Source organism: Salmo trutta, chromosome 37 (genome assembly GCF_901001165.1).
Source record: "Salmo trutta chromosome 37, fSalTru1.1, whole genome shotgun sequence".
Lineage (NCBI taxonomy): Eukaryota > Metazoa > Chordata > Actinopteri > Salmoniformes > Salmonidae > Salmo > Salmo trutta.
The window spans coordinates 24,486,058-24,501,903 of NC_042993.1; the positions used below are offsets into that span (position 1 = coordinate 24,486,058).

At 40.8% G+C, this 15,846-nt stretch overlaps 1 protein-coding gene across 2 annotated transcripts in view; it reads right to left on the minus strand.

Moving 5' to 3' along the window:
- LOC115176978 (thrombospondin type-1 domain-containing protein 7A-like) overlaps positions 1–15,846 on the minus strand; it is a 103,235-nt gene that overhangs the window by 49,577 nt on the left and 37,812 nt on the right. Inside the window, exons 2-5 of one of the 2 annotated variants that reach the window (XM_029737405.1) lie at positions 14,102–14,933; positions 9,965–10,219; positions 8,721–8,902; positions 2,678–2,746 (exon numbers count right to left, since the gene is read on the minus strand). In XM_029737405.1, coding sequence (XP_029593265.1) covers positions 2,678–2,746; positions 8,721–8,902; positions 9,965–10,219; positions 14,102–14,933 — 1,338 coding nt within the window. The remainder of the gene's footprint in view (positions 1–2,677; positions 2,747–8,720; positions 8,903–9,964; positions 10,220–14,101; positions 14,934–15,846) is intronic. The other variant, XM_029737407.1, reaches the window with a different exon arrangement.

Consider the following 15,846-nt stretch of genomic DNA (forward strand, 5'->3'; position numbering starts at 1 on the left):
CATCATTGTTCACGATTTGTTCATGATTATCCGTAATCATGGTACACATTAAATCAAATCAAATTTGTCAAATGCTTCATAAACAACAGGTGGAAACTAACAGTAGAATACCGGGGCCTTTTCCAACAATGCAGAGTTAAAAAATAAAGATACATTATTTACCATTCATTTCTATTGGGCACAACATAATCTGAAACACAACCAAAACAAACTGCAAAAGTTTGATGTAATCATTGTATGCTAGAAATATGGCTTTCATTTTACAACTTTAATACACATACTGTATAAGTGAATTTGTCCAACCACTTGACACCTTCAAATGGGGAGACTAGATACATAAAGTATTTTTTATTTCTTAACGGTAAAACAGATATGTATGAAAATACCCTCAAACAAAAAGTGAGATTCTGTATGAAACATTTGATCTCAAATACAAAATGCTGGAGTATAGAGCCAAACTAAACGTTTTAGCTTCACTGTCCAAACAAATACTTAGGGGATTGTACATACTAACATAATCATACTAACATAGTCATAAATATACTGATATATTCTGAAATATTCCGATATACCCAGACAAATACAGAGAAATAGATTAACAAATATACTAAGGAACAGATGAACTGTTAGATTAGATACAGCAGTGGTATTTCAGTATTTTCTTGGAATCGACTGAGTATATTTTCCATTCATCTGTTTGATTTTATCCCGTACTTGTCTTCATGCAGAATGTTTACTAGTGTTCTTGGTTATGATAATGGAGAGGAAAATGCCAAATGGAAAAAAACTTTGGTTTTTACTTATATGCACGCCTGTAGCCTAGTGGTTAGAGTGTTGGACTAATAACCGAAATGTTGCAAGATTGAATCCCTGAGCTGACAAGGTAAAAATCTGCCGTTCTGCCCCTGAACAAGGCAGTTATCCCACTGTTCCTAGGCTGTCATTGAAAATAAGATTTTTTTCTTAACTAACTTGCCTAGTTAAATAAAGGTAAAATAAATCAAAAACAAGGTCCCAGAAGAGAGCACATAAAACCCACTGTAAAGGTTTACAGTCTGTGAAGTGCTGCCATTTCCCTTTGTTATTCGCCCCACTGTTAGCATACTGTTAGCATTTCAGGGTGATAAATGAACTCTGATGAACCTTTCAGCGCTATCTAACACTTGAAACAACATGAAGACAGGCCCACCGCTCTCACTGAAGACACATGAAGGCTGTACCGAAGGTGTGAGAGAGCTGCAGTGTCTCCTCTCATACATATTCCATGAAGAATAATCCAGTGCTATGATTCCCCTGTTGTAGCGCTTCAGATTTAGAAGCTGTGTACACGATGCGTATATTCCCGCAGAGGAACTTCACTTCACGCAAAGGAACAAAAGAGAGTTTGTTTTTCTCGGCAGGAGGATAAGTGAGGCCGGCTGTGAGACGCCATTTTCTGGATGTTTCTTAAATGCACTTGAATAAATGGGTTTGTTTGAAAGTTGGAGTGGAAAGTTGGTGAGTGGTTTTGTGTGTCTGTCACATCGAAGCTGTTTTGGAACATAGCACAGTGCTGGTTGTTCTGGTTGATGCAACAAAGGCTCTTGATCTCCTAACAGATTGTCCAAAGCAAAATCCACTACCATTGGCTACACCCCTCTGCCACAGCACGAACAGACGTACACACACACACACACACACACACACACACACATGCACAAATGCACGTACGCACACACACCTGTGTATGTGCACACACACGTACAGACACTCAATTTATGATCCAAACATTGCATCAATGGTTGCAAGACTTTCAATCAATTACACTTGTACACAAACACACTTTCTCATTAAGCAGGATGTGAAGACCCTAAGTCTGACAGCTCCAACAATACATTCAGCGCTTCGAGTCTTATCAAGTCAAGAGAGCTGAAAAATAATTATACCGAGCGTACAGCAAAAAGCAAGCACAGCTTTGAAATTGATATGCAAAAGGAATTATTCCCTTACAAATAGTCAAATACTGCATTTGGTAAGCCTGATAATCCTTGTATTATTAGTGTGCAGAACAGACTTAAATCTAAGTACATCAATCCATTCTGAATAGAAATTGTCGACCAACAGATAGTGGTGTTTGTGTTAAAGAAAAACCCAGCATCTTCATTACACGACTTATGCATTGTGCTTGTATTTCCTGCATTGTATTGAAACTACAATAACAAATGTCCCCTAGTGTAACTAATGTGAGTGTTGCATATTGTGTGCCAGAGTAGAAAAACAGGGGGAAAAACATCTCACAGATGCTTTGCATATTCCATTTGGAAAAACAACACTGAGTTATTTCACCATTCCCACAAAAGCATAAAAACTTGTTCCGATGTGCCAGGCAAATACTTTGTTGTCCTTTTTCCGTACCACTTCTTGAAACCGTTTATGCTCAAACTTAGTTGGAAACACATGCTGGTGTTTCAGAAAACTACACCACTTGAGATGCAAAATCTGCGGAGAAGCCAACCTATCAAAACACTGTCATAGTATCATCCATCAAAAGAGAAATGCATGCTAACAGTACATACTTCAACTGAGACACATTATTAGGAATGGAACGGGAAAAAGTAGAATACAGAAGCAGCAAGGAGGAGAAGAATGCGGTCGACAAGGCAGAGAGAGGAGGTTCAGATTGGTCTAAAGCACCTACCTGTAACTTCAAAGCTGATGGATAGAAGAGGGGGAACACTAGGCTTCTGCTGGTTTGAGGTCTGACCCTCTGCGGGCACAGGGAGATACAACTATTAGCAACGCAGTCACTGGAAAGGGAGAGGGTTTTGGAAGTTGAGGCATACGTTAAGTGCTGTTACAGGAGTCTAGCGGTTTTCCAATATGAGAAAGAGGCTTGTAGAAAGGATACGGATGGGAAGCGCTGCAGGGATACACTTGTCGATCTTTAAAAATGTAGATGAAGGTGCTCTAATAAGATCAGTCTAGTTACCCCTAGAAACTGATCAACAGTCAGTTTTGGATTTTCCCCTCTAGAATGGTTAAGGTTTGGATTTAGGGAGGGTAAGGTGATCCTGGACCTGTGCTTATGGATGTGTTCTTCTAAGAGCGTGGTGATTTAGTTTATGCATGCAGGGGTGGTTGCTGCAGACTTCACTGATGCACTTTCTGCCTGTGTCTGCCTCTATCTATGTGCCAGCTGGGGAGATTACCCCCCTGATGGGGAGGAAGAGGAATCCTGCGCCAGGAAGATAAGAACACTCTCCCTTCTAACTCCCACACACCAGACACACGTGGGAACACAAACATACACATACATTTCAACTAAATCATGAGTACATTCTCCTTTAATGTCAGTCAATCTTTAACTGCATACCAAACATGTGTTTCAACATGCAGGAGGACATGATGTGGTTTTAGTATCTATGGTTAGATAGAGAGATAGAAAGAGAGAGAGAGACTATTGTCAATGCAAAGAAGCCCAAATTGCGGTAGTGACGTGAAGACATACGACAGTTAGTGACACCGAGTATAGGCAAGCATTTTCTCAGAAAGTATTCACACCCCTTGACTTTTTCCAGATTGTGTTGTGTGACAGCCTGAATTTAATATGGATTAAATTTTGATTTTGTGTCACTGATCCACACACAATACCCCATAATATCAAAGTGGAATTATGTTTTTTACAAATGTTAATATATTAATTAAAAATAAAAAGCTGAAATGTCTTGAGGCAATAAGTCTCCAACCCATTTGTTACGGCAAGCCTAAATAAGTTTAATAGCTGTGATAGGAAATAACTGAGGAGGGATCAACAACATTGTAGTTACTCCAAAATACTACATAAATGACAGAGTGAAAAGAAGGAAGCCTGTACAGAATAATAATATTCTAATAAACATGCATCCAGTTTCCAGTAAGGCACTAAAGTAATAACTTTTTGTCCTGAATACAAAATGTTATGTTTGGGTCAAATCCAACACAACAAATAACTGAGTACCACTCTTCATATTTTCAAGTATGGTGATGGGTGCATCATGTTATGGTTATACTTGGCATTTGCAAAGACTAGGGAGTTTTTGGGGGGCTAAAAATAAATGAAAAATCCTGCAGGAAAACTTAGTTCAGTCTGCTGTCCAACAGACACTGGGAGACAAAGCCATCTATCAGCTGGACAACTACTTAAACCACAAGGCCAAATATACACTGGAGTTGCTTACCAAGACAACATTGAATGTTCTTGAGTGACCTACGGTTAGTTTTGACTTAAATCGGCTTGAAAATCTATGGCAACACTTAACAATGGCTGTTTAGCAATGATCAACAACTAACTTGACAGAGCCTGAATTTTTTTTCAAAGAATAATGAGCAAATATTGTACAATCCAGGTGTGCAAAGCTCTTAGCTACTTGCTCAGAAAGACTCACAGCTGTAATTGCTGCCAAATGTGATTCAATCATGTATTGACTCAGGGGGTTGAATACTTATCTAATCAAGACATATTAGTGCTTTATTTTCCATTACATTTAAATATATATATATAATTCTTCTTCCACTTTGACATTTGAGTATTTCATGGACATAGATGACAAAAAATGACAATTAAATACATTTTAATCCCACTTTGTAACCCAACAAATTGTGAAAAAAGCCAAGGGGTGTAAATATATTTCTGAAGGCACTGTAGATAACACTGCTGTGTGTACTGTGTATGACATGACACACAGAGTTTGTGTGTGTGTTTGTGTCTTGTGGTGTATCGGTCACAACAAGAGAGATATGTCTATCTTCATCATACTTAAAGGGGCAATCTGCGATCGCTACACAGTTTTTTAAAACTTTTAAATGAATGATATATACACATTGATCCTTGAAGAATATAACTTAAAAATGCCTCAAACTGTTTACCCCATCCGAACCCGAATATATAAACTTGTTTTACTCCAATGTTTGTAAACACTGTATTTGTAAAAATACACTGTATAGCCTCAAAACATGGTTGAAACTAAAGCTATAGTAGTCCTTGCATCGAATTTGAAAATGATTACATTTTTCCAGCCCCATCCCTCAGCTGTTTACCAAATCAGCGGCGGGGTAAACACTTTTTTGTTGTTTGAACTGCAGATTGCCCCCTTCAAGCTCAAATTAGCACTTTCACCTGTGCACAAATATATTGTCAGAATATAATTATCACCTCACCAACAATTACCGTTCCAACGACAGGAACATCTCCTGATATACATTGAGTGGCTGCTGCCAACATACTGACTCAAATCTCTAGCCACTTAATAATTAAAAATGGGATGTAATAAATGTATCACTAGTCACTTTAAACAATGCCACTTTATATAATGTTTACATACCCTACATTACTCATCTCATATGTATATACTGTACTCTATACCATCTACCGCATCTTGCCTATGCCGTTCGGCCATCACACATCCATATATTTATATGTACATATTCTTATTCATTCCTTTACACTTGTGTGTATAAGGTAGTTGTTGTGAAATTGTTAGATTACTTGTTAGATATTACTGCATGGTCCGAACTAGAAGCACAAGCATTTCGCTACACTCACATTAACATCTGCTAACCATGTGTATGTGACCAATAAAATTTGATTTGATTTGATATGCTAGCTAATTGTGCTTCTTGCGTAATGGAAATGCTTTTTGTTTTTCTCACACCATCTCCTCTGGTGGTGCTTAGTCTTAGAATCCTTGCTAATATAATTACCAGTGCAGCATTGACTTAAACTGGGCTTGACAGGACTGAGTGTCAAAGCCGGAGTGCTCTCACTTTTCTAAGGCTTAAGAGTCACACCAGGACAGTTGACGATGCACAAATCAGATTATGTTATGAAAGGAGCTCCACTTCCCGTGTTGCCTCTCGCTGTGGTATGCAGTGTTCAAGAGTTGCTATGGTAATTCTGTAATGACTACACTAATTGTAGAGCACAAAGCGTGATTTTAATGGGGTTATTCAGATACTGCTGTTGTTAGGAAATGTCAGAATGGACAAAAGGTATGGAACTGTGAATACTGTACATGACAATATGTGTTACTGAATTTGTTAGACACGAGACAATGATGCTGAAATAGTTGGGTGTGCCAACATGTAACTATTTTTGTCTTTGTTGTGAAATGTTTGGGACTGTTTCAAACAACCTTTACAGACTTGAGACATGCAACAATATCAGACGTGGGACAACATTTCTCATGTTATAGCATAGTCTTCTTTGATGTTGATTATTACACATGAGATGGTTGGATGGTTTATGAACATAACGCCATCAGATATGCATCCGTATTTTGGTATTGAGACAGTTTTACATAGGAAAGACTTTGTTATAGGAAAGTGTTAGGGAAAGACCAACATTTTCTTGGGGGAGGTGTGGTCCGAAATAGGGGAGGGTTGTGTGTTTTTTTTATTGGGCACAGGGAAGGGCACTGCGTTTTTCTACATTTACATTTGCTCTTCTGCTTGTATTTTCTGTAACGTGCGTCGTATAGAGGGGACCAAGGCGCGGCGTGTTGAGTGCTCATGATTATTCTTTTAATGAAAACTAAACACTTTTACAAAGAAACAAAAAAACGGCAGCAAACAGTTCCGTCAGGCAGCAGACAACAAAACGGAAAACAACTACCCACAAACGCAATAGAAAAAACCCCAACTTAAATATGATCTCCAATTAGAGGAAACGAGGACCAGCTGCCTCCAATTGGAGATCAACCAAAAACAACAACATAGAAATAGAAACCTAGAATATAACATAGAAATGGAAAACATAGAAAACCACCCAAAAACACCCCCTGTCACGCCCTGACCTACTCTACTATAGAAAATGACATCTTACAAGGGTCAGGACGTGACAATTTTCCCTATAAACAATGACTTGGCTTACTTTTGATATTACCCTAATACAATTTAGAAACATTTGTGAAGGTTTGTTAGGTGTGGCTATAATTAAACTTTAGCTACTGCAGGCCTATGATGTGAAAGCAGTGCGCCCCGGCGCTCCAATCGGACTCTGACAGTTGAACTTGAGGTGAGGAAGACTTGTTTCAGGCCTACCAGAGTTACTTCTATAATCTAACAATATAATGCTTATCATTATACAAAATATTCTGATTGAAAAGGAACTAATTACCCTTCTTCTGCATTCTATATCTGTATAGCAGACGCAGTAGCCATCTCACATAAAGAAATGCTTGTCTGTGTCGTAGCATGTCACCGGCATATCTCTCTCTATCGCTCTAGGGTTAGGTCTAAGCTTCTCTTCCTTTATATAGGCTATATATATTTATTCAAATGTTAATATCATACAGTGGACATCTAAGCCCTGATACATGTTGTGCTCAAATTTCTGACAGCTGAACCGTGAGGTGGACAATTATTGTTTTAGGAAAGTAGCCTAAAAACCAATAAAAAAATAGCCTATAAAGTTTTGCATATGCTACACATCGAAACACAAGGAATAGTGTTTTTGTCATTTGCTATAGGTTGTTTAAGAAAACGTAAATGTGGCTCATTTGGCCAATATCCCTCGTTTATTGATGGAGCTGGATGCGCCAGGTCGGATCTGAATGCATATGGATACCTGGTCAATGTCTTAAATGTCTGGTAAATTAACATCTTCCCTGCCATGTTGTCTCCTAAAGAAAACTCTGAAATGGCATATTGTTTTTATGAAGATTTAGAAAATCTGTCGTCAATTGGATGGAAACCTAGCTAGTGCGCTAATCCCATGTGGTTTTGATTATGCCTGCACATTATGGTTCACCAGCAGCCCTAAACATCTTAAGAATACGCTACTAGCTAAACAAGCTGGTAAGAATTGTACTTAAACTCCCCCCTCATACTCATCTGGAGGTCGAGCATTTTTTTGTCTCTATCTCTGTAATGTGTCTGTATCTCTGTAATGTGTCTATCTCTGTAATGTGTCTGTATCTCTGTAATGTGTCTGTATCTCTGTAATGTGTCTGTATCTATGTAATGTAAGTATATGTATTTATGTAGAAAATAGTAGAAAATAGGGACCACAATGGAAATAAGTCCCAGACTTATTTAAAAAAATCTTTCTGTATATATGTATATATTTTTTTACTGACAAATAAAATCAATCAATCAATCCAAACTGAAAGAGTCATCTGTTACAAAACACTAAAAAGTTGAATGTCGTTCAGAGATTGTCAAGCCTTCTATACTGGTAGGCCTACAAGGTAGGGAGGGAAACATTTTCTGTTTGTCAAGATTGACATAGTCTATTTATTGTGGTGTTGAAAACACAAACCATGATATCGAAGTGCCCTAAGTCGGTATGCTTTGTTTATTGATTGTGTGGTGCATTGGCACAGAAACCTGTTGGTGGTAAACTCTTTGCATATATTTTATATAATTATAAATATGGCTCGTCTGGGGTAGTCTGCGAATCCCTGACTTTTTGTCCCCTCGACTGTGAAACAAAAGTATGCTGAAGTCGATATCAACGTTCATAAACACAGGGTCGTAAACATGATTTAGAGGTAATTCTATGAGGGGGAAGGGTGTTCCATTTATTTTAATGTACAAGGGGAGGGTCATGTGAAAATATTTTTTATGTTGGGGAGGGGGGTGCATATTTGTTTATGACACCTTGATTTGGACCAGCCCCTCCCCCCAATACATTTTGATCAGTCCCTTATATATAGGAAAGACTTTGTTGTGGAAAATTGTTATATATAGAAAAGCCTCATTACCATCTTTGTCTTTGAGGTTGTTGAGGTAGGTCAGTAGTTCGGCGTTGGCCTGGACACAGTACACCTCTCGATTCTGGAGCCCTCCCCCACACAGGCCGGTCTGGTTGCTACGCCGACGGTCCTGTTGGCTTAGCAACGAGTCCACCCTACAGTCGCTCCACTCTGTAGTCCTCCAGGTGTAACTGTGACGGTGACAGAGATGGGTGTGTGGGGGTTATGCTGTCAAAACACATTTCAAATCTGACTGATGTTTCTTTAGCTAATCAAATCCCTGACATGTCTGTGCTATAAAAACACATTTGTGACTTGTGTGTTGATCTGTTCTACCTGCATCTGAGGCTGCAGCTGCCAAACTTGAATTACACTAATCCTTATCGTTCCACTACAACTCCAATAGCTACCAGCTCCATGTTTGGCTAATTGCTTCCAATCCAAGTAACACATGAGTAATATGAAAAGATACATTTTAGTCATAAAAAGAATCCATTTTAAAGGCTATGTCACGACTGATAGTTTTATAGATGGTGTGGTTTTGAAGTATTTTGCAGAATCGGAACAGGAAAGCTCGAGTGTTATGTGAATGGTTGTGTAAAGACGGGATATGATCTGTGTGTGTGTGTGTGTGTGTGTGTGTGTGTGTGTGTGTGTGTGTGTGTGTGTGTGTGTGTGTGTGTGTGTGTGTGTGTGTGTGTGTGTGTGTGTGTTTGCGTGGCAGGTTACAGGAGAGACAATATTGTCATAGACTCCACTTGACTGGAGTCTGTGTCTGGCAAAAGCTCAAACACTTGCACCAATCTTTCTCCATATGCTCTCTCCTCCACCACAGACACAGGCCTGCACAAACAAACTCCTACGGGCCACCCAGGAGAGCGAATTAGCTAGGTGAAGTAGCTAATGGGAAATCAACGGGATGAATGTATCACCTCTGTCAGTGAGAATCCAGTAGACTTTGGGATGTTAGTGCACTAAGTGGTTTCAATTTGTTGAAAACTTCCTGGAGGCCTATCAGGTTCCTGAACTATGTACGGTAGTATTTTTTGACACACTGGTACTACTGTGTAATACATTACACTTGGACACAACATTTCATCATTTTAAATTCCACTAATACAACATTGACTTAACCCACGTTCAAGCTCTAGGCCTACCATAAATGTCCATATCTTTCTTACCATATATTTAGTGTAAAACTATAACTTCCACACATACAGCCACACATCCTCATGACACTAAGTGACACTCACGTGGCACAGGGCAGTACTCCATCCCCCTGGGGGTCACATGGCTCCGTCTCCTCCAGAGGCGGGCAGTCCTCCCCCTCCCCCACGGCGAACTGGTGCACGTGTCTGGTCCTGGAGCGTTTGCCCCGGGGGGACTCAGGGTCTGGGTCTAGACAGGCCTTGGAGCAGGGGCCCCAGTCTGCCCACTCGCTCAGCTTACAGTCCTTAGCGAGGATGCAGGACTGGACCGTCAGAGGGAGGTCCCTGGGCAGACACCGACTGGAACACAGAGGTGAGGCGAGAGCAGAGGAGTGGCAAGGTCAGTAATCTGAGATCAGTTTGCGAGCTGCCTGCAATTTGCAACAGTGGATGTGAAAGTTGGTCCTGAGGGAGCCCTGTGTGTGTTGGTGGTCCTAGAACAAGTGGTCACTGGGTTTCAAAGACAGTTGAGGTACATTTTGAGGTAAAATTTGGCGTATGTTGGTTGAATTTGTGGAATGTTGGTTTTCGTCCTGTCTATTGCAGTGTGTCATTCATCAAGGAAGCATTGTTTTACGTCAGATAGACGGTTGTGTTGGGTGACGCCACCACCTGTCAGAAGACAATGGGAAGCCAGGGGTCATTCATCAATGAGCTGGATGTAAGTACATGATACTAATACTATCATATACTATAATGTACTAATACTTGTACTATAGTATAATGTACATTATACTAAGCATGTTGTAATAAGCTGTATTCAAGAGTCCTTAGGGAACTGACTGGCATTGAACCCTAGTACTCAACCCTTCATTCAGAATCATCACAACTTAATAAACAATGCAGGAAAAAAAAGATGAAAAGGGTTTGTACAACAGCCCCCACATTTAGGTAGGGAAATGGTTGCTGGTTCAAATCCGGCTCAAAGGACCATGAGAAGAGGGGTTTTGTACATGTAATACAATACAATACAATACATAAAGTTACTTATACTAGGTTCATATCTACATCAATTCTGAAGGGTAGTGCCTCAAAAGCATCAGAGTAGTAACCACAACTGATCAATCACCAAAAACAATCACTCTGTTAATCATTCAACTTGCAATTAGAGCTAATGAATAAACGCTGCCTCTTTAAGCTCCTTCAAATGACTAGGAATTAATGCCGACCATTTTCTGTTCCTTGCTCTGTTGCATGCATTGCCTTTCCCTGAGGCGCTGCGGCTGAGGAGCTTTTACTGCTAATTACAGCTCTGCTTCATTTAGAAACCTCTCATTTAGACGACGCCGATGCCACACTTCACCTCTAGCTTCTCACACTTCTGCTAGAAACGAGTGAAACTGGTTTGAAAAACGCTTGAAAAAGAGCCTGAGTTGTGTTTTTAACCACTCTGTCTCCACAGAAGATACCTTTGAATTGTTTGATGTGGTGGGCCTGCAGGTGTGACGTCACAACAAAGATCCGTTGTGCTGCCAGCAAGGCACGCTGCTAGAGTATCTTTCTCAGTGAACAACATTCCGGAATTAAATCAAAGGTTTTGTGACACAGTGAGGATAATGGCTCGCTTCCTGACTTAGATGAAACTTCACACATGCTTAAAAAGCCTTAAAGCGTCCATTGACCCTTTTCACGGCATCTCGATCTCTTTCAGTATTTGATATTTTTGTTGTGTCAACTTTTTATTATATTCTGCATTGTTGTAGGGGTTTTGAAGTCTTAAAAGTAGTCATAAATCTCAGTCAGTCAGACAGAATGGGGACAGACAAACAATTTCACTTGAAATAAGAGAGTAATAATATTTCAAAACACTCAAACTCTCATTTTAAAACCAATAAAGGTTATACGACAAACAACAAGAAATGCCATGAAATTCCACAAAACAGAGTTTGGTTTCTGAAGAATATCCACATTGAACCCAAACATACTCATTACACAAGGCTTTGGCTAAGAAACATGTTGTACAATTGAAGCCTACAAAACTGGCTGTACTATGTGGGTCAGGGAATGTGAAACCCTGGGAGACAACTTTTAAGAATATTTTTTAGCGCCTTGATGGAAACACAGTTTAAAAAAACAGAGTGGAATGGTTGGAAGGCCAGTGAGGCCAGTGAAGAGAAACATAAGGATGGTAGAATATGAGAGACTCAAATTTGAACTAAAAGATGTAAAGTGATACTTTCTAGAAGTGCTTCTGGTGGTAAATGAAAACTTCAGAGGCCAACATGTAAGCTGGAACCTACAGTAAATAGCCTACACATGCATGCTGTTTTCATATGAGTACATGTAAAGCCAGCCACTATTCTACAACCAGGCTAAAACAAAGTCTAATGAGTCAAGAGAAAGCTGTGACCCAACGATGACAAATGTACATCAAACAAAATGGGAAATGAAGTCAGCAAGATGTTAGGAGGACGACTGCCTAGATTCACTAGGTATCGCTTCAGAGAGAACCCAGCAAACCGGGAACATTCCCAGAACATTAGCTAAGATTCTCATTAAGTTCTAGTTAGGGTTTTATCTAACTTTAGGATGATAACATCCCAAAAACATACAAAGAATGTGTTTGATAAGAACATTTTTATTTTATCCAGAAAATGTTTTAAAGGAAATATCCTTGGAATGTTCTATTAACATTCACAAAAATGTTGTGCACAACATCTGTAACAACCATCACAGAACATTCCCCCAAATGTTCTCATTAGGTTTCCAGGTAATGTAATAACACAATGTACCAGTAAAGTTTTTATAACAAACTGCTGCAACAAAATATGAGGGCAACGTTCTGGGAACGTTATTGCAACATCAGGCAAATGTTTTATACAAATATTGTATAATCATCATCGCAACTGGACAGTTTTTGTGCTATGAGAACATTGCCGCAACCTAACAAATGTTCTGGGAACTTTCACAGAAACAATGTTGGTTTGCTGGGAAGTTTGTTCCACTTTTCTGAAGTGGCAAAAACAACAATGAATATTTCAGAACCAGAAATAAACAAGTCAAAGATTAATATTTACCTTCCTAAGGGCGTAAGATTTGTTTTGACGGTTCTTTTGAAATATTTGATCCCAGCCACCGCTGAGAAATTGGCCCCAACAGCGCATTAATGAATATATTTAGTACATAATTTATCAAATCTGTAGCATGTGACACATACATAATGTGGATGTAAGGCTACATAACGGAGACTGTAGCTCTCCTTGCTAGAGATGAAAGACCTCATGGATTCTAAGATGAGAGGTACTGTACAGTGCTGACATTTGAAGTTATTGTCACTCAGCATAAAACAAAGACATCATTCAATGCGAAAGAAAGAGCTTCAAGGCAAGATAGAGTTAGGGACAGCATCAAGCGAAGACAGGGCCCAAGGAAATGTCAGTTTACTTGAAGGGCACGCAATATATCGTATATAAGATATAGTATGTGAAGAACCTGAATCATTGATAACCTGAACCATACTCCTAATGTGAAAGAGTTTGGTCAACAGCATTTAAAAATAAATGATTCTACTTTTTTAAGTTGAACTGAAATTACTCTTAATAATCAAGCTTTTTGATTTGAAATGCTTTTATCTTTCCTCACCTGCACACGTAACAATACCAATACAATAATGTGCATTGTGCAACTCATCCTGCTCTTTTACAGTCAAAGATCACAGAAGACCTTTCAAAGTGCTTTACAAAGTGCTGGCTAAGATTCAATCCCTGTCACGGAATGAGCACCAGTGAATATAGAGTTGTCATCTCCACCGTTGAAAGTAAACATCAGAAAGTGGGAGTGCTCCATTACTTTGACAGCAAAGCAGAGACAAATAACCATTCCCCTACCTGTCATCCACTGTACATCAGTACAGAACATCACCTCACAACATAATACTATGCTTACAGTTCTGAAGAAGATAAAAACAACCCCTAGCAAAGGCCTGTTTAGACATGTGGCAGGTTTGTGCCTATATTATGATTGAGTGTTATTTAAGGACAAGCCAAGAGATAACTCACTATGATGACTCACAGAATTACAGTTCTGAAAGGACAAAAACACATGGTTTCTTTTGACCAATGAAATATCATGGTTTGCCCATTTAGACTAAAAGTACAATTTTAAAGGACAACCAGCACACAGACACAAACTAAGGCACCAGTATTACCCCAGACCCTGAAATACTGATGCTGAGCCACTTACCTGAGTCCCACCGTGCTCCCGTTCCTGTGTGCACAGGACACCGTGCGACTCTGGTATCCCACCTGGATGTCCCAGAAGGGACTCTCCTGCCTGTTGAGCCGGTTCCTGGTCCGTTTCTTCTGGATCAGCTCCCTAGTATCAGGGTCTTTGACCCCAGGCCTCTCCCTGGCCCCCCCTTTACCCTTCTTACGTTTGGCCTGCCGCACCGGCCGGGAAATGGGGAGAGAACAGGGCATCCAGGGCCCCACCCTGAGGCTGTACACCCCCTCAGGCCCCTTACAAGGCCCTGGCTTACAGGTCTGGAACTCGGTTAGGTTTGGGCAGGTGGAACCCCCGAAGAGCGGAGGCACCAGGACACTGCGCACCCGGTTCTTTAGGCCGGTTCCACAGGTTTTTGAGCAGGACGTCCAGGGGGTGAACTCAGACACTACACAGTCCTGAGGGCAGGGGATGAGGCAGGCCTGCTCTAGTCGAGGCTTGGGCTCAAAGTACTCACAGATGTTGTCGTCTCCGGGAGACTCGTCTGACTTAAGTATGCAGCCCACCTCCCGAGTCTGAATGCCCTCCTCACCCCCATTGCATACGTATGGCCGCATGCCCCCAAAGGTCCTTGCTGACACGGACACACACTGGTTCCAGGCACCCAGTTTCCAGTCGTAAAGGTCCTTGTGCCAGTCGCACACACGGAAGCAGTTCTGCTGGTTGGAAGGCCGCTGGGACTGGTCACAGTTGGTGTGGAGGGTGGTCCAGCCGTCCACGTGGGCACACCACACAGCCCGACTCTGGCTGCCACCTGGGCCACAGTCACTGCCCATACATCTGCCCCATGGCCCTTGGGAACACAACACAGACAGGGTTAAAATAACCTTTTATTTTTTACATCAAATGGTAAAGTGGATACAGTGTACACTATACAGTATGTCAATTGATGGGAAATTGATTATTTTAGGGGCGGTAGTTTATGAATAATTTGGAAAAAGCAAACCATACAAATATAATCCGCAGGAGGATCGATGGAGACCAGTAATGCCATAGAGAACCCCGACCACGCCTTCATACCGGCCGACAGAGGCATATAGCACATTGACAATTCATGCACTAAAAGATTACTACATCAGCTATTCTACTATAGCTCCCCTTCAAGCTCCACATTATTACTCTGAATGAAGTCTCCATTGCAGCCGTAACACAAGAGCTTTCTCTGACTTTTACCCCACGCCAAACCTCATCACAGTAAAAAAGCTGCGGCTTAATAGTAGTGTTTTTCATTGAGTCATTCAGCTCAACCTAATCCGTGACCATGTTGTGCTCTGCCGCTGTTATCCACATGCTAGTGACAGCACAAGACAACCGAGAAAGAAGAGGAGACTAATATACAGCTTCACCTCAGACCAACCCCTTCCATCGACAGCGTACACATCACAGACAAACTGAAATGGTCCACTCCCACAGACAGTGTGGTAAAGAAGGAGCAACAGCACCTCTTCAACCTCAGGAGGCTGAAGAAATTTGGCTTGTCACCCAAAACCCTGACAAACTTTTACAGATGCTCAATCGAGAGCATCCTGTCGGACTGTATCACAGCCTGGTACGGAAACTGCACCGCCCACAACCGCAAGGCTCTCCAGGGCATCTGATGTCACAGGAAGGCCAAAAAGATCTTCAAGGACATCAACCACCCGAGCCACTGCCTGTTTACACCGCTACCATCCAGAAGGCGAGGTCAGTACAGGTGCATCAAAGCT